We start from the raw sequence: 19795 nt of genomic DNA, 5'->3' as shown, positions 1-19795 counted from the left end.
TTGGTGGAAAGAAACATGATTTGCAGGGATAGTTGACATATTCCTAGTGACAATTTGGAAGGAAAGAAAAGTTTCACGCTGCAGCAGAGACTTTGACATCACCGTTTACAAATTTGATAGAACAGCCAGATAGAATCTTCAGGGGTAGTTGTCTTGATCCTATTGTGGGTAACTTGATTTTGTTATCATTCAACTTGAGATAGTTAACATACACCTACAGCTCTATCGTATTTGGTAAAGCCACCCAATATATATTCATGTATTAGTCACACGAATGTGCGACGTGACAGGCTGCAGTCGTTGTGGTGTTTTCTGTGTGTCTCATTGTTCCAGTCTTCTACTGTCAAGGTAGGCAGCTGTATTACTTCTCTGTAATAATGTGGATGTGTGTGTGTTTGTTTTGTGTGTGTGTGTGTGTGTTATATCGTGTGTGTGTGTGTTACAACGTGTGTATGTGTGTTACAACGTGTGTGTGTGTTACAACGTGTTTGTGTCTGTGTTACAACGTGTGTGTGTTACAACGTGTTTGTGTCTGTGTTACAACGTGTTTGTGTCTGTGTTACAACGTGTTTGTGTCTGTGTTACAACGTGTGTGTGTTACAACGTGTTTGTGTCTGTGTTACAACGTGTTTGTGTCTGTGTTACAACGTGTGTGTGTTACAACGTGTTTGTGTGTGTGTTACAACGTGTTTGTGTGTGCACGTGTGTTACAACGTGTGTGTGTTACAACGTGTTTGTGTCTGTGTTACAACGTGTTTGTGTCTGTGTTATAACCTGTGTGTGTGTTTCATGTCGTTTCTGTGAAGATGTACACACTCCACCTGAGGTATCACAGGCCACCCTCCCTTCTACCTTGAGACAAACTCCCTCCCTGGCACAGTCCACACTCATGATGCAACAGTCCACACAAGGCCACATCCATGGTGTAATAAAAATCAAGTTAACTAATTATCATTAATAAATTAATAACATAAATAATGTGACAGTTATTGTTGTTGGGTTTTTATTTAAAGGAAGAAAAGGAGAAACAAATGCATAAAGCATTATGTTTTTTTAATATTTTTTTCATTTCAAAAGTAAAACAGAAAAGAAAAGAAAATAAATTCTCCTTTCCTTCTTTCATGGTTTTTTCATCAAGTATGAACTAGTGACTTCAGTGAGCACTGAGAGTTTTATCAACCCATTTGGATTCTGTGTCCCAGTCATAACAGTATGTGAAAAGAGTTATGTAGACACTACAATTGTTCCAAGTTCATAGCCAGTAACCAATATAGGGTGAGGTTTATCAAGCCAGCTGTATTTGATGTCTCAGTCATAAACAGTGTGTGGTAGAGTTTTTCTTTAACTGCACTCAAAATGACCTAAGATCATAGTCAGTAACCAATACCTTGTGCCCAGCGAACTGTCAAGTGTCCTGTTCCACTGACCTAGTCATCTATTATTACTACTGGTGAAGTGTACTGTAACTGTGTCAATGATTTTATCCCTGAAGTGCATCTCATGTCATCACTGAATGCCATTCAGTAATTGTTTCTGTTACCGCTTCAGTGATTCTCGAACTCCTACACGGATTTCTATTGTTTCTGGTTCAGTGATTTCTATTGTTTCCGCTTCAGTGACCGCAAGGCGCAAGGCAAAACTCAAACTCCTATATTTTCAACTACTTGTGTGTCACTTTGTTCCAGTCTTCTACTGTCAAGGTAGGCAGCTGTATTACTTCTCTGTAATAATGTGGATGTGTGTGTGTTTGTTTTGTGTGTGTTATATCGTGTGTGTGTGTGTGTGTTACAACGTGTGTGTGTGTTACAACGTGTGTGTGTGTTACAACGTGTTTGTGTCTGTGTTACAACGTGTGTGTGTGTGTGTTACAACGTGTGTGTGTGTTACAGCGTGTTTGTGTCTGTGTTACAACGTGTGTGTGTGTGTGTGTTACAACGTGTGTGTGTTACAACGTGTTTGTGTCTGTGTTACAACGTGTGTGTGTGTGTTACAACGTGTGTGTGTGTTACAACGTGTTTGTGTCTGTGTTACAACGTGTGTGTGTGTGTTACAACGTGTGTGTGTGTTACAACGTGTTTGTGTCTGTGTTACAACGTGTGTGTGTCTGTGTTACAACGTGTGTGTGTGTTTCATGTCATTTCTGTGAAGATGTACACTATTTTCGGTTTTCATACCTCCTTAATCATTGGCACTTTCTTTAATGGATGGATAATATATACTAGTATTTATTTATAGTTATTCCCATTTCATGAAAAGCAAAATTTTGTTTATAAATAAGCTCTCAACTCAAGTTCTCCAAAATGTTATTGTCGATATTCAGAGGATTTATTTGATATGATACAATATATTTTGATTGCATATGTGAATATAATAAACGGGAACTCATTTTTGATGACAGGAATGGAAATATAATACATTTTATTAAAATTGAATTTAAAAAAAAAAATCGTTTATGAAGTCATGAATGTTTATATGGCACCTGCTTCAGAGGAGAGATTTCATGGAAGTATGTTTGAAATATATGAACTGGCGAGCTAAACCAGTATCATCATGTTTGATGGTGGCTACAAACGAAACAAAGAAGGAATGCTATTTGATGGTGATGTATTTGATGCGGGTATACGAAATTACATCCATTTGTGTAAAGTAGGATTCGAGATTAAGTGAGTGAGTGAGTATGGTTTTACGCCGCTTTTAGCAATATTCCAACAATATCACGGCGGGGGACACCAGAAATGGGCCTCACACATCGAGATTAAGGGGTGAGCAATGAGGATTAGAGTAAAAAAATAGTTGGTAATTGGGATTCAGTGGAGGATTGGGTTGGCATCCTCATCAATGCGTATCTCACTACAGGTGACGTCCGCATGACGTCTCAAGGAACATGGGGGCGGCGGGGTAGCCTAGTGGTTAACCTTCTTGGTGCCACGGGACCATATTTGTATATATGTTCCTCTTCAACTATGAATTGTGTTGTCAAAATATAAACATCATCACCCTAATCGTCTCAGCTTTAACATCGTGTATCTCATATTTTAAACAGTGCTACAGATTGCGAAATATAGTGAGATTAGTAAAGTGGTTATCGCTCTTCTCGACCTTTTTCTACCATGTTGAATGACGGCGATTTTTTTATTATGCACCCATGTCACATACACGTAACTATTATAATATCAGACAGTCAATTTGAACAGGAACTTGATCAGACGGGTCAGAAATATTTACTTTTCTCCACTGCACAGTTATTGGCGTATGATTTATAACGTTTAGTCCGCAACGGAAGTGTTTTGTTCAAGTATTGCATATGTTTATTGACCGTGTGTCATGGCGACTTAGCACGGCGTGAGAGGAGAAACGGCAGCGCAGTTTGTCTTTCTGTTTATGATGCTGATTTACAGAAAATATTGAAATATAAAATATGGAAAGATAGATATGATCGTTTATATAAAGGTGGTATAGTATATATTTATGGGCAGGAAGTTTATGATCAAAACGTGATCGACAAAAGTATCGACAGGGCACGTTTGCATCACAACTGTGCCGCGATTTCTTGTCTACCAGTTGTCTTTCATGCTAGCCCGTTTCTACAAATAACTGCTGCTTTTTTCATATGAATTGACTAAGAGTCATGTGTGATTGCCCAATCTACCTGACCCTGTGAATGAATTGCCCTTACCGTTTGACATTTTGTCGCAAAAGGAGTTCTCAAAAGTGTGTCCATGACATCCAACGTGAGTCGACGCCATATTGTAAACAAATTGTGTCAAGGGCGGTTTGACATGTGGTAGCTCTGCCCCCGTTTCTGTCGATGGCACACGCGATACAAACATAATACAACTGTTGAAAACATCAACATAACGTCTAAAATGATGACAGCAATACCTATTTGCATTTGGGTTAGACGCTTCTGGATACGATGTGCTGTAAAGTTAGATTTCGACTTGCCTTTCCTTTCATTGAAACTGTGATAATGGCGCCATGATGGTTTGCCGAAACTAGTACTTTCCGTGAGTCTAATGTACATGGTACATGCTGTGATTGTACAAGATATTTGATAACCAATTGTGTATGTATATATATCATCAAATACACATTACAAATATCAGAAAATTGAATATATTATCATAACACGACAGTTCGTATTTCCAACATTCTGACATGGATATTAGATGTAATTAATATTAGATTTACAAATTATTGATATAGACTGTACTCTCGATTAACGTATGATACTCTATTGCGAGTCTTCAACTCTTATTTGATATGCTGTCTGAAATGTCAGCAATGAGTAAACGCTTTATATTTTTTCGTTCAATGACGTAACAATCTGCAATTTTATTTGGTTAGGCGGTCGGTGATTTCCCCATGCTGTGAATTTGTCGTCTGGACAGGTGCGCGTGATTTGACCTTGCTTGTTGTGACGTAAATGACGTTTTGTGTGTCTTACCGGTTTCACCTATTGTATGCGCAGCTAGCTTTGCGCGTTTACAGACAACTGTAGACATGATTCGAGTTTAAGATATTCGTACCGTCGAAGATTTCAATCTTAGCTAAGATCGCGATCTTAAATCAAAGCCGTCTTACAATCGCGCTAAGATCATCAAGTGGATGAGGACAATTGTATGGTCATTGTAAAGTTTATTGCAGCCGCCTAAGATAGATTGTAACTAAGATTGTTCTGTGCAAGTGGGCCCAGATCTGACGATCCAGATGATCCCTCAAATTCTGAATGGGGTTTAAATCTGATGAGCGAGCTGGTCATGGAAGAACGGCGACCCTTTACGTCGCTGTGACGAACATGTTCCGATCGTCGCGTGGCGTCGTCACGCCTGGTCTGCCTGACCTGATCCTGTCCTGTGCACTGCCAGTCTGTCACGTTCAAACAGTCTGACGATGGCTGCAGGTGTACAGTTGAAGTTTTTCGCAATCTGGGTTTGGCTGGCTCCTATTGGTTTCATCCACACCGCCGCCACTCGCTGTCTTATGCATTTAAACGCGGCATAGCTTTTGTGATTATTTCATTACCTGTGATATATTGCTCTGTATACTATTCCTGCATGTGTAGTTGTGCACATGGTCACAACATGACCATAATTATGCAGTGTTTGGCGACTGTTTTCAGCCTAGTAACTTTTGATAACGTTTGTATTTTGGGTCGAATACAATTTTTGAATGTATATATCTTTTACATACCCCCAGTCTTGATGTACATGGCTTCAATGTTTTGATCAGGGGGCACGGGTGGCCCAGTCGTCTAAGGCGCCGCGATTCGCTGTGCAGAGTTGCGTCCCTTGGGCACGCCAGAAACCTATGATTGTGGGTTCGAATCCCGGTTCGCCCCGATTATGGTTCTAGGTTTGTCAGCACCATACCCGTGCTCGTGGGTTTCACCGAAGTGGTAAACGTGTGAGACCTGCATCACTTCGGGCTTTCCTCCTACATTAAGCTGACACGCCGCGATATAACTGGAATACTGTTAAAAGCGGCGTTAAACCAAACTCAGTCACTTAGTCAGTCAATGTTTTGATCGTACTCGTGACTGAACTCATGCGAATCAAATTTTATGTTAGATTCGCAACGCGCTATCATATTACTGCAATGCGTGTAAACATGTTTATATTCTGATATATTTGTAATCCAGTGTCATGTGAACCCACGATGTGAATAATAACGACACATAAGACTGATGAGTGAATTTTTTGTCCAGCAAGGACGATAGCTCTATCCATTTTGACATTGAATTTGTAAATGTGAATATATCATCACAGTGCAAAGGTTGAAATACGAAATACTCTCACGGCGAATTCTAAAAAAGATTCAAATGAATCTACTACAGGCAATTATGAAACCAAGATGAAATGTTAATATATTATCGTATCTATAACACGAAATCGTGACACAATTATTTCAATAGGAGGTGAGGTGAAATGTGGTTTAACGTCGCGTCCAAGATTATTGCACTTATATAGCGACGTGCATGTACGTGTGTGTGTTTGTGTGGCTGCTTGTACTAGTCCGGACTGATGCCGATTTTTAATGCTAGCTCACTGAGATACCATGCCGCAGTTTAACATGAATACCCAACTCAGACACAGTATTCTGACACCGAGCCGACCAGTCCTTGTTTTAGCCCCTCAAAGTCGAGCGCCAGACAGGGTAACAACAAGTACCATCTTTTAACGTCTTTTGGTATGACGCGGTCGGGGATCGAACCCCGGACCTTCCGCTCTCCGGGCGGACGCTCTACCACTAGACCACGGAGACGGTCGTATTTCAATAGGAACACGACATCAGAATATTTTGTCAGTGACAGCAATCTGAACTGTTGCACACTGACGATGAATGTACGATAGTTTCAGGGCGTCCAAATATACACTGTTTGTACTTTAACCTTGATAAAGGACAGACGAAGTGCTGTGGCTGCTTTCAGAGACAGCAACGTGACCCTAATGACGCCGTTGTACCTTAATGATTCACTGACGTTTCAGTGCATCGCGATAAGTTCAGTTCTTGAGATTATAGGTATACATAGGTATAACAGTATCTGTTGATTACTGTTATTTGATATGAAACCGAAAAATACAAGTTTACTAAACACATGGTTCCTACCTTTGGTGGGATATTACAGCTTTTGAGGAAAATCCTTTGCAGCCTTATCATCCATATTCCTCACCACCAACTCAGTATACCAACGAAAAACAAATAAAACCTTTATCAATTGTAAGCCGCGAATAGCTAGCTGCAATATTGCCGCTGTGGGTTTTAGCAGTGTTTACTGACTCACTATCAATTGTTTTTGTTTTTGTTTTGTTTTTATAACAGGGCAGTTGCTATCTCCTTGGGGCGTGTTACTGTATCACCATGTGTGGGATCTGGGCCGTGTTCGGTAGTGATGTACATGTCTCCGTGCAGTGTAAAGCTGCCCACAAGGTCGCACATCGTGGACCAGACGCCTTCAGGGTAGAAAACATCAAGCATTTCAAGAACTGTTGTCTCGGCTTCCACCGATTGGCTATCGTTGATGACGTCAGAGGGATGCAGCCAATGAGATTGTACACCCATCCTCACATATGGCTGATATACAACGGGGAGATCTACAACTATAAATCAGTACGTCGGTATATCAATAATTATCTGTTACATGTTAGTTTCCAAATTGAAACGCGAAGAAATATATAAACACTGGTTGAGAAATCGGTACCATATAACTAAATTGTGAAATGATTGAATAATCTCCAAAGATCAATGAACAATTAACAAATTATATTGACACACGGCGGATTTGGCTTTCAACCGTAAATGCCAATGCAGTGGGTCAAATATATGGCAAGTGAGTAAGTTTGGTTTAACGCCGCTTTTAACAGTATTCCAGTTACACCACGGCGTGTCAGCTTAATGCGGGAGGAAAGCCCGAAGTGATGCAGATCTCACACGTTTACCACTTCGGTGAAACCCATGAGCACGGGTATGGTGCTGACAAACCTAGAAACATAATTGGGGCGAACCGGAATTCGAACCCACAATCATAGGTTTCTGGCGTGCCCAAGGGACGCAACTCTGCACAGCGAATCGCGGAGCCTTAGACGACTGGGCTACCCGTGCCCCCGGCAGCCGCAATAAATAATAGGCCCTATTACACACATCAGTGCACTCACGTATGTCCAGTATTGTCACAGAATGTCACCACACAAAGTTGGTGTTTTCCGACCCGAACACAGTCGACACTGGGTATGTAGACAAGACGCAAATCAGGTCGTAAAAAGGAGGGCATCGAATAGCCCTCGTCTCGCTCTTACAAAGGTACAGTCAGCATTCTGGAAACTGCTACCCAAAAGCACGTATAGTCAGTTCCGGAAGTTGAGAACTGTTATAAGCCTGTAAGCAAGCTCCTCACAACGTAGTCCTCTGTACCGGGAGGGTTACATTGGTTGCAAGCGCTGGGATGGAGTTTGGACTCCGCAAAGTTCAGGTCACTGCCATTGTTCAATATTGTACGACCGCTTCAATCAGTGAGCTGCCATTAACAATCGAAGCTATTGCTACAAAACAATAAAAACACTGTTATGTCCGCTTTCTGCCATATCCCTAATGGGGGAATCGAGCCCAGATCATCGGGGTGCAGATCGAATGCTTTAACCTCTAGGCTACCCCCGTTATGTCCTAGTAGGTCCTGGGTATACATGCAGCACGCCATGATCTGGTCATGGCAAATATGTTATTCTAGTCAACGATACATGATATTTAACACAGAGTTTGTTTTTTTATAAAGTACAGCTAAACTTCTTCAGTGGCAGATGGATTAGCGATGTCATTTGATTGTGGCGGTAAGATAAATAGTGACGTCACATTGGGCTGCAAAGAATTGTGAATTGTGTGCAAAGATTCACAGAAGCAATATCTCTCCGTTGAAGTCAGTTTGGGGTGAAAATGCATGTTTATTCCTACAGGTTGCGAAAGAACATGGATTCCATCTGACCACAGACTGCGATGGAGAACCAATCATTCATCTGTATGCCAAATATGGTATTGATTTCCCCGCCCACCTGGATGGTGTGTTCGCCTTCTGTCTCCTCGACACGGCTAACAGGAAGGTCTTCATTGGTCGGGACACGTTTGGAGTCCGCCCGTGCTTCAAGCTTGTCACAGACAAAGGCTTCCTGGCTGTGTGCTCAGAGGCAAAAGGTCAGATGTTAAACTATCTTACATATGCTTAAGGTTATTTAAGTAACATTAAATAGTAAAGTAAAGTAAATACAAATTAAAAGACTCACCAGTTGTCATATTACATAGTGTTAAACGGATACACTATTGGTAGTTAGACACAAAATTTCAGATACTGTGCAATAAAATGGACCATGCTGAATAATAAGGATAACGTACATTTTCAGAATGATCCTAACTTTAAGTTCTGTGTAAAGCAAGTTGACAATGATTGGTTCACCACCAATTATATTACACACACATGCTGATTATAAATAGGCTTGAAGTTGGACGAATACACTCCTAAGAGTTTCAAAGATCCAGTGTTGGTGGGTTTAACTTCTATATTCAGCTCGATTATGATTCGAAATTGGGATTGCCTTCCACGGTCTGACAACCCATGATAAATAATAACTGAAATAATGTAAAACAGTAATAACTCACTCACTCACTCACTCCGCATACAGGTTTGTTTGGTTTGAGTCACAGCCTAACTGACGAGGCTGCTGACATCGTGCCCGTCGCACCCGGTACAGTGGAACAGTACGACCTCGTCAACAACGGACGAGCCACGTTCCGGGAGATGAAACAGTTCCATTCTATTGGCGACATGCCCCTGTATAAAACACCTGTAGACTCCGACTCACTAGGTAAGGGGTACTTTGTGTTTCAGTTGTGTGCATTGTTTGAACCAAAGTCATGTAAATGTATACTTTGTGTTGTCTACAAAACGATTCTACGACTGTTTTGAAATGGTGTTCTTCCATTTAGACTACAGAAACGAATACCAATCTTATTAACTTCTGAAAATATATATTAAAATATGAAAGAATAATGAAGGACATGTCATCGATTATGTATGTCATGGGTCATGAAAGAAAATATTTAAAAATTTAAAAATTCATGAAGATGCATGTTTTCTTTTTACCACAATTTGCGGTATTTTTTTGAGAGGTATGAAGTTATCTTGCTCCAGTTGTCATCAAACAAAATGATTGAACAATCCGAGAATCTGCGGTGATATCTTCTCAGAATCCGATAATTGCAAACCTACCGGGCCTTTATCAAATTGACAGATATTATGACATAACTCTTTTGAATATGAGTTTAGTGGTAGTTGATTAATCATTAAGCATAGTGAAGCAATTATTGTTGTAACACAGAATTTTACCTTAAAGTTTTTATTCCAACAAATGGTACGGTATCAAGGTATATTAACCCCACCACCCCAGCACCACACACACACACACACACACACACACACACACACACACACACACACGGGTGACATTAACTACCCTGCATTTTCGAGGATGAGCTGCAGCTGCCTGCTGATGTCAACTTCATACTCAAATGATAGGGGGCACGGGTGGCCAAGTCGTCTAAGGCGCCGCGATTCGCTGTGCAGAGTTGCGTCCCTTGGGCACGCCAGAAACCTATGATTGTGGGTTCGAATCCCGGTTCGCCCCGATTATGTTTCTAGGTTTGTCAGCACCATACCCGTGCTTGTGGGTCTCACCGAAGTGGTAAACGTCTGAGACCTGCATCACTTCGGGCTTTCATCCCACATTGAGCTGACACGCCGTGATATAACTGGAATACTGTTGGAAGCAGCGTAAAACCCAACTCACTCACTCACTCAAATGATAAACAAACAGAGTCACCAATAATGCTCAGTGACGTCTCACATTTCAGGCAAGATTGAAAGAGTTATCTAACTTGTTTGTTGAGGGCGTGGCCAACTCTGGCGGCGGATTGATTTGATGAAAAACAAGAACAAGAAAAACATATTCGAGGGAATACTTTTATTGTGGAACTGAGAGGAGCTTTTCTCAAGTTCTTATGAAAGTGCTGTGAACGAGGTATTTTGGATGACCAATATAGAAATCTGTTAGTCCGATTTGCGATACAACAGCTGGTCATTGCCATCACGAGGACAGACCAATGCAATTGGGATACTATGACATAAAATGAACCAAGTCATCGAACCTCACCACCTGATTCATTTATCCGCCACGTAAAACATAGGTTGCTGGGAACGTATATGCTTGCCAGGAATCCAATGGCATAGGAACTGGTAAAAGCTTCAAACAGTGGAAGAGAATAATGATACAACAAGACATTTTACATATTGTCCTCTATTGCAAATGGTATCTATTTTTCTACAGGAAGTGATGTGGCAGAGAACATCCGGGTACTGTTAGAGACGGCTGTCAAGAAACGACTAATGGCCGACAGAAGGATTGGTTGTCTTTTGTCAGGTGAGTTTGACTATGATTGCAACATGTGAGTCCAAGAGTATTATTACCTTGCTATAAGGGCTGTCATTGTTTTCCAGGCAGTGTTCCCCCTAATAACACATTAAATGATTCTGCTACACTGTGAGGCAGGTCATTGAACTTTCAGGGACACGATTAATTAATAACAGTAAAAAGGGGATTATCCAACCACTACCATGTAAATCTTTTAAACTACAGTAAGGTTGGCATTTGCTGGATAGTTGTATACACAATAAGCTATCTAATTGTACCATTCTCAAGGGGGTCTGGACTCGAGTCTGGTAACAGCGTTGATGGTTAAGAATGCCAAGTTACAGAAATTGTCCTACCCCATCCAGACCTTCTCTATTGGCATGGAGGGGAGTACAGATATCATGGCAGCCAGGAAGGTGAGTCTTGAATCATTACATTAACCAATACAGACCTTTTCTATTGGCATGGAGGAGAGTACAGATATCATGGCAGCCAGGAAGGTGAGTCTTGAAGCATTACATTACCCCATCCAGACCTTCTCTATTGGCATGGAGGGGAGTACAGATGTCATGGCAGCCATGAAGGTGAGTCTTGGAGCATTACATTAACCAATACAGACCTTTTCTATTGGCATGGAGGAGAGTACAGATATCATGGCAGCCAGGAAGGTGAGTCTTGAAGCATTACATTACCCCATCCAGACCTTCTCTATTGGCATGGAGGGGAGTACAGATCTCATGGCAACCAGGAAGGTGAGTCTTGCGGCATCACATATTGGCATGGAGGGGAGTATAATGACATCGAGGAAGGTGGCCCTTGCAAAATTGCAATACTCTACACAGAAAAGTACTAATGATGTTTACATGTCATCACAATATTACCGACTGGGGTGAAAAAATTAAATGCAGAGGCAGCTTCAAGACAATGGAAAACTAAACACAGTTCATACAGTTAATGGCATACATCAAGTTGTACCTATTAGCTGTGCCGTGTGAATGATCGCAAATGAACTAGACTTACGTTAAACATTACTGTTTCCAGAGTTGATACTATTGATAAAATATTTGAGCTTTCACCTTCTCGTTATTTGTTTTGATGCAGGTTGCGAAACATTTGGACACTGAACATCACGAAATTAGCTTCACACCCCCAGAAGCCTGCAGTGTTATAGATGAAGTAATTCGTCACATCGAGACATTTGACATTACAACCATCAGGTCTTCAATATGTATGTATGGCTACTGGCAAATACAAAACTGGCTGAACTTTAGCATACAAATGTAATTCTGGAAAATTTACTAGCCTGGCTTGGTACAACCTACCTTAACATATAAAGCTCGTCAATAAGAAATTCACCTGTGAAGATCCGGGGTAGAATAGGTTTTCAGCAACCCATACTTGCCGTAAAAGGCGACTATGCTTGTCATAAGAGGCGACGAACGGGATCGGGTGGTCAGGCTCGCTGACTTGCTTGATGCATGTCATCATATCCCAATTTTGTGGATCGATGCTCATGATGTCAATCACTGGATTGTCTTGTCCAGACTCGATTATTTACAGATCGGCGTCATATAGCTGGAATATTGCTGAGTGCGGCGTTTCAAACAAACAATAAGAAATTAACAATAGAACCAGAAATGTACTAGATTGTATGAACGATGTCATGTGTCAGGTCTTATTTTCCAGGTTTACACCTTGTCAGCAAGTACATCAAACAGAACACAGACACCGTGGTCATCCTGTCCGGGGAGGGGTCTGACGAGCTAACCCAGGGGTACATCTACTTCAATAAAGCTCCATCAGCTGAGGCCGCGGACCAGGAGAGTCGGAGACTCCTGAAAGACATCCACATGTACGACGTGCTGAGAGGGGACAGGGCCACGGCAGCTTGGGGGTAAGGCAACTCATCATCTGGGGCGGTCACCAACCATTTGTAGATAATATCCACAGGAATTGGTTGTACGGGAGACTTCATCATCTTCAGGGTGCGTCCAGGGAGCTCAGTATCAGGGGATCTGCTGAACGTTGTAAGGCGTCGACTGTCACCAGTAGTTGGACATTTCCGATAAACCATCGGCGAGAAACGAGCCCCACAAGTCTTACCGTGACGTGAGATTACTCTGAAATTAAAAGCACAAATCACATTCAGCGTGAAGCATGCCACAGCTCAGAGAAAATTTTCATCATTGGACATCTCCAATAACTTCATTGAATTTCGTAAATCATATACATTAAATGACAATCAGTAAATGTTACTAATGGATAATCCAGTATAGGGTGTTAAGTCATTTGAGAAAGTAAATACTTTTAAAATATCTAATGAGTCTTTCATTACCAAGAGTTTACCTACTTACGAAAGACTATTGAGGCAATAACGAATCTTTTTTTTCGAAATAACGAATTTATTTTCATAATAAAGAATCTTTTTTCCGTTATAATGTAATTATTTCCGTAATAACGAATCTTTTTTCCGGTCTTTTCGTGTCTTTTCCATATTTCAATTTTGACCCTAATAGGCTTTCGTACCTACTGCCTATTTCTGAAAGTTCCAAGATTAATTCCTTTCCTGTAGACTGGAGATCCGGGTCCCTTTCCTTGACCATCAGTTCACCAGCTACTACCTGTCCCTCCCCGCTGAGGACCGCGTCCCTCAGAAGGGGGTTGAGAAGTACCTCCTCCGGTCAGCCTTTGATGGGATGAACCTCCTGCCCAAGGACATCTTGTGGAGGCCCAAGGAAGCCTTCAGTGATGGAGTGACAGCTGTCAAAGATCCTTTGTTTGAGATCATTCAAGACTTCTGTGATAAGCAGGTGAGCAAGGACTTATAACATGATTCATAACCCGAAATATCGCTATTTCCGTGAATCCCACAAGGGTCTTCATTATAATGATGTTATAAGAGGGTATGAATATAGGTATGCATGTATGCACATGCAGAAAAGTTAAGCGCCAACATATTCATAGTCTCTTGATTTCACGTGTGGGAATCAGAAATACGAAATATGATGATGTATGACTGAATTAGGCTTCCATAGTTTCAGGAACCCAAATTTGTCCAGATACCACAAGGAAAGTGTGCTTTACGTGTTGCTGCAGTTCCCCTACCCTATAAATAGTGGTTGCATTTTGCTCCTGTGTGAGATTCCCCTTCAAATAGAGGTTGAAAATCAGCCATGGTGAGGAGAAAGTTACGAACGCTGAAAGATGGCAAGTGATAGGCATGAAAAATGCTGGCATGTCATGCAGGGCCATTGCAAAACAAATGGGTCGTCATCACAGTGTTATCACTCGTTTGATTGTCAAACATGGCCAAACCAATGATGTCAATGACAGGCATAGGTCTGGTAGGCCAAGAAAGACCTCTAACAGAGAGGATAGACGTCTTTTCAGGATAGTCAGACGAAATCCATTTGCCACTTCAACAGATTTAAGACTGCAGTGGATTACCCATCAGAGACTCTCGACGATGACCGAAAGGCGTCGCCTCAGAGCCGCTGGTTATAATGCCAGAAGACCAGTAAAACGTCCTCAATCAACTGAGAGGCACATGCGGAATCGTCTGATATGGTGTCGTGGCCGTAGTCGATGGAACTTGGCCAACTGGAGAAGGATCCATTGGTCTGACGAGTGTCGAATGCTGCTACGATCTGTTGATGGTCGAATACATGTTTGGAGGCAACGTAACACTCGTTTTGCACCAAGGAACATCCAGAAGACCTTAGCATGTGGTGGGGGATCTGTCATGATATGGGGTTGTGTTTCCTTCGGCTGCAAACTTTTCGCTGGGGACAATTCGTGGAAACCTGAATGGCCAACAATACCAAGATGCCGTTCGGTGGTAGTCCCTCATTTTGACAACCATCCTCTTCAGACAAGACCTGTTTACATGGACAACAATGCTAGACCACACAGATCTCGGGCAGTTTTGGCTTATTTGCGTCAAGAAGCTATCACCACTCTTCCTTGGCCGGCCTGTCGTCCGGATCTTAATCCGATTGAGCATCTCTGGGACATTCTTGGGCCGGAAAATCAGACATCGTGATCCCCCAGTTCAAAATCTCGCTGGACTTGAAGCCGCACTTCATGAAGAATGGATCCGTTTGCCTCAGAGAAGCATTCAACGACTTGTAATGAGTATGAGGCGTAGGGTTAAAGCTGTGGTCAATGTCCGTGGATCATACACACGTTACTGGCGTTTCTGTCTTGCAATAGACTCTGCACTCCCTAGGGTGTCTATGTGACATCTGATATGGTCTGCTGACATCATGACAGTTACATGACAAACAAAGTTTTTCAATGTTTTCTAATCCTTCATTTCTGGTCTTCGGTAAAATTCCTTTCTGCTCATATTCTTTTGGAACACAAGATAAACTTGCTTTGGGACAACTTTTGCATCACATGAGGTTTACATATACGGCTAATAACAATCGTACATCTCGTTATAATAGTCACCACTTGATGACATGCACTAACCAATTCAGCGAACCTGACCACCCGATCCCGTTAGTCGCCTCTTACGACGAGCATAGTCGACTTTTACGGCAAGCATCGGACGCCGAAGACCTATTCTACCCCGGATCTTCACGGGTCTCAATCAAACGAATTTTTAACTCACCAGTGAGGTGAGCGTATGTCATGACCTGGTTGTCCGGCGTCCAACTGAACCATTGAAGCTGAAACTTGCTTGTTCCCACCAATGTTGACATCTGAATGTCATGAAGAGGTTTGAGTCAAATATTTAAACAATATCTTATTATGGCTATTTCCACCCCAAATGCATGTCCACGTAATACGTGGTTCTTTGTTTGGTACTGTTGAAAATTTCGACCATCCTACTTAATTCTCCCAAAATGAGGTGAGGTGAAGTGAAATGGGGTTTAACGTCGCGTCCAAGATTATTGCACTTATATAGCGACGTGCATGTACGTGTGTGTGTTTGTGTGGCTGCTAGTACTAGTCCGGACTGATGCCGATTTATAGTGCTAGCTCACTGAGATACCATGCCGCAGTTTAACATGAATATCCCACTCAGACACAGTATACTGACTCCGAGCCGACCAGTCCTTGTTTTAGCCCTTTAATGCCGAGCGCCAGACAGGGTAACAACAAGTACCATCTTTAAACGTCTTTTGGTATGACGCGGTCGGGGATCGAACCCCGTACCTTCCGCTCTCCGGGCGGACGCTCTACCACTAGACCACGGGGGCGGTCTTCTCCCAAAATGAAATGGACTTCAGCTTTACACTGTCAACAACTTTCCCTCTATGTCGAGCAATATTCCTGCAGCTCTAACCTATGGTTTCTACAAACACATTTTGAGGTACAATCCAGAATGATTTTTCGACCAGGATTTCAAAGAGCATCACACGATTCCTCTTTGTTGATGAGGGTAATAACATTCAAACCCATAGTAAAGCTTTCAAACAGTTTGATAGGAGACACTGAGTGGAATTTCATGCATCAGTGACAAAAGGATGTCTGATGCAATTCCTTATTTGGACCGAATGTTCCCGTATGTTTTCAATCGAGCATGTTACACAAACGGAATGTATATGTTTTTTGCTCACGTGATTACCTGGTCATGACTCTAGTCACAATTCCAACAAAGGGAGATAACTCTTACCTCCTTATCTTGAAGTATTTCTATTATTCCAGAGTTATCTATTCTTGCCAGGTGTGGGTTTTGGACTTTATTCCTGTTGTATGCACAGTGTTTTGAAGGGCATTCAAACAACCTGTACAGGATAAGGCACTTGGTGTACTTAAGTTAAAATAAGATATTAGATAACTCTTACCTCTCATCTTGAAGTAATTATATTGCTTCCAGAGTAATCAATTCTTGCCAGGTGTGCACTTTATGTGCTTTAGCTAATAAACGTTTGAATTGAGCGACGTGAGTTTTTCTAAACCGTTGTGATGTACCTGGAATATCCTCACCGTCCTAGGCCTTTGATGTGGAGGTCATGATTTCCTTCAATACTTGCTCTACTGAAACTACTGTCAGTTCGAAGTTTCATAAACATTGGCCTCAGAATCTGTGGGAAAAATAGGAACCTGTTTGAATCAATTTCTCGAGAACGAAAATGGTAAATACAGGAGCTCTGAATCACCAAGGAGACGCCATCCTGACCCCAAATCATTTTGGTTCAGTACAAAATATATTGCACCAGCTCAGTTCCATCTAACCATCCAGGCAATGCAATTCCAGAGGTCGTCTCTACTATCCTCATATGAATGAGTGCAAAAAGGAGAATGGATCGACGTGACAATGATTCTTGATTAGTCAGTTTTTGGACCAAGGTCCAGTACATTTATCAGCAAGTCCCAAAGATAAACCAAAGATACTTTTTATTACAACCAAGGAACAACATTCTTTACATTCTTAGAACGTATTTGAGGAAAGTGGACATGGACATTCTCAAAACCTCAAAGGGATTGATTGAATATTTGCAATCTCAGTTCAATGAAGTCATTGGATTTTTCTACTTTGTACTCCATTTACACACACGGCAAACTTAAAGAACGCAATATATGGAATGTTGCATTTCCTCATTGGTATGTGGAATTTGGGGAATTGACATTGGGGCAAGAAATAGGCATTTGTGGAAACGAACTTGTTCTCTCCTTACTATTCTGTTTACCAATCCATATGAGTCTGTTTAATATTTAGATCTATGCAAAAATGCTGTCCACAAGATTGAATTGTGAATTTTCCCTTTATGTTGAGAAATATTCTAGCAAATCCAGCCAATGGTGTCTACATTTCTATACGTTTGAGGTACAATCGGGCATGATCTATTTGAGAGCATCATGTGACTCTTACTCAAAACTGTCCTCAGGCTTTCAACATTCAAGGCCTTGGTAAAACTTTGAAAATATGAACTGTCGACACGTGGAGGACAGTTCCAAATTTGACGCATTAATGACCAAAATGATGTCTGATGCGATTCCCTGTTTTGACTCGTACCATATGTTCCCATGTTATTTCGGGTGTACAACTGACTTATCTTTACGATAGGGGAGTGCCGGTTTGGAGGCCTTCTTCTCTCAATACCGATAACGGGTAAAGGCACCAGCAAGCTTTACTTGTTATAGGTTTGACCTTCGTGTGGATCATGGATGTTCCATCTCACTGAAAAGAGTAGCACTGGCATAGGTGTTGGTCTTCATCAGGTGTGGATCGAGTAAGCTAACATCTCCAAAGTCCATTGACCATGTGTCCAGAATCAGAAAGGACCAAGGCAGAGGGTGGCTGCAACTGTAAACCATGGTCTTCTTTGGGAAAATGCTAAAGATAAATACTTGTGAGACTTGCTTGACATAGTGTAGTTCATGGATAAAGCCGATTGGATGGATTAAGGCTTCACCCTTACCTTTCCATCCGAATGCCAGTTAGTTCTTCTTCTAAGTCGTTAAGCCATGCATATAAACATCCAGGCAGATTGGACGAAATTTGAGATTCTGAGAAGCACTGAAAGAAGAACACGCAACCAGTTTTCTTGCTTAGTGCACACTAAACTGGAGTTGAATAACTGAAGAGAGACAGACAAAACGACAGAGTTCTTTGGCTACTCAGCACAAATTGTGAAGAGAATCGATACCTGTTGATACGCATACATGGGTTGCATGACACTATCCGAGGTAAGGGTTAGGTTCACTAAGTCAAGGTGACAGTGCTGATGAAAATAAAAGGCATACATATACACACAGCTGTGATCGCGAACTCACTGTTTCAGATCAATGATGAGCAGATGCAACAGGCAGCAACCCTTTTCCCATTCAACACACCCAGGACGAAGGAAGCGTTCTACTACAGGCAGGTGTTCGAGAACTACTACCCTACTAAGTCAGGCTGGGTGCCCTATATGTGGATGCCACGCTGGGTGGATGCTACGGACCCTTCAGCCAGAACAGTCAATATCTATGAGCAAATGTGATTATTATGTGTACACGTTTACAACATTCAAGGCCTCGGTAACATTTTTAATGAATTTTAAGGTATAACGCCCTTTCTTTTTCATCACTTTTAAAAAAATGATGAGGATAAGAAGAGTAAAGAACTGACAAAAAATATCAGTTCTGGAAGAAACTATCAGAAATGACTTTCAAAACATAAACGAATAATTATTAACTGATTTATCAATTAATAAAAACAACTTATAAATTAAAAGCGACAAAACAATTTCCATATCCATAAGAAGTCTCGATAAAACAGAGTCGATTGTACGATTTCGACCATATTATGACCAATTGCACTATCAAATAGTGATAAGACCATGTGTTCACGAAAAAGTGAGCGCTTCCTGGCCCACTTGTGGCACCCGTCACAAACACAAACAATAACATGTCAATTGTTCACCTGAAAAAACAACATATGGCACAAGTCAAAAAAAGGGAATTGCCATTTTTGTCACTGGTGCCTCACATTTGGAAATGTGCTCAATACGTCTACCATAACACTTTCTGAAAACTTAACCAAGTCCTTGAATGTTTTAACCCTTTTCAAACAACTGAGTAAGAGTTGTATAACGTTCTCTGAAAATGTAGACACCAAGGACTGGAGCTGCAGGAATATTGTTCGACATAAAGGGAAAGTTGACTATACTGAAGTCATCTCACTTGTCATACAGTCTTGTGGAGAGTGTTTTGTCACTCTGAATCTCTATGCATGGATCAAAATATGAAACAGATGAAGCGGTCTCACTGTTCTCCTTTATCTCTAATTCAGATAAGAACAGGTCTTCAGCAACCAATGCTTGCCGTAAGAGACAACTATGCTTGTCCTAAAAGGCGACTAACGGGATCGGGTGGTCAGACTCACTGACTTAGCTGATGAATGTCAT

The 19795-nt window shown here is 41.5% G+C and overlaps 1 protein-coding gene across 1 annotated transcript in view; it reads left to right on the top strand.

Moving 5' to 3' along the window:
- Positions 1 to 19756, top strand: part of LOC124114711 (asparagine synthetase [glutamine-hydrolyzing]-like) — a 31657-nt gene extending 11901 nt beyond the window's left edge. The window contains exons 2-10 of the mRNA XM_046475411.2: positions 6823 to 7110; positions 8448 to 8682; positions 9168 to 9350; positions 10869 to 10961; positions 11241 to 11368; positions 12054 to 12180; positions 12639 to 12846; positions 13525 to 13762; positions 18689 to 19756. Coding sequence (XP_046331367.2) covers positions 6862 to 7110; positions 8448 to 8682; positions 9168 to 9350; positions 10869 to 10961; positions 11241 to 11368; positions 12054 to 12180; positions 12639 to 12846; positions 13525 to 13762; positions 18689 to 18889 — 1662 coding nt within the window. The 5' untranslated portion in view covers positions 6823 to 6861 and the 3' untranslated portion in view covers positions 18890 to 19756. The remainder of the gene's footprint in view (positions 1 to 6822; positions 7111 to 8447; positions 8683 to 9167; positions 9351 to 10868; positions 10962 to 11240; positions 11369 to 12053; positions 12181 to 12638; positions 12847 to 13524; positions 13763 to 18688) is intronic.
- The last annotated feature ends 39 nt before the right edge of the window (positions 19757 to 19795 follow it).

The sequence above is a fragment of the Haliotis rufescens genome, unplaced genomic scaffold (genome assembly GCF_023055435.1).
Source record: "Haliotis rufescens isolate VD_foot unplaced genomic scaffold, xgHalRufe1.0.p SCAF_10, whole genome shotgun sequence".
Lineage (NCBI taxonomy): Eukaryota > Metazoa > Mollusca > Gastropoda > Lepetellida > Haliotidae > Haliotis > Haliotis rufescens.
The sequence above is the reverse complement of the archived record's forward strand: the minus strand, read 5'-3'. Positions and strand labels throughout refer to the sequence as shown.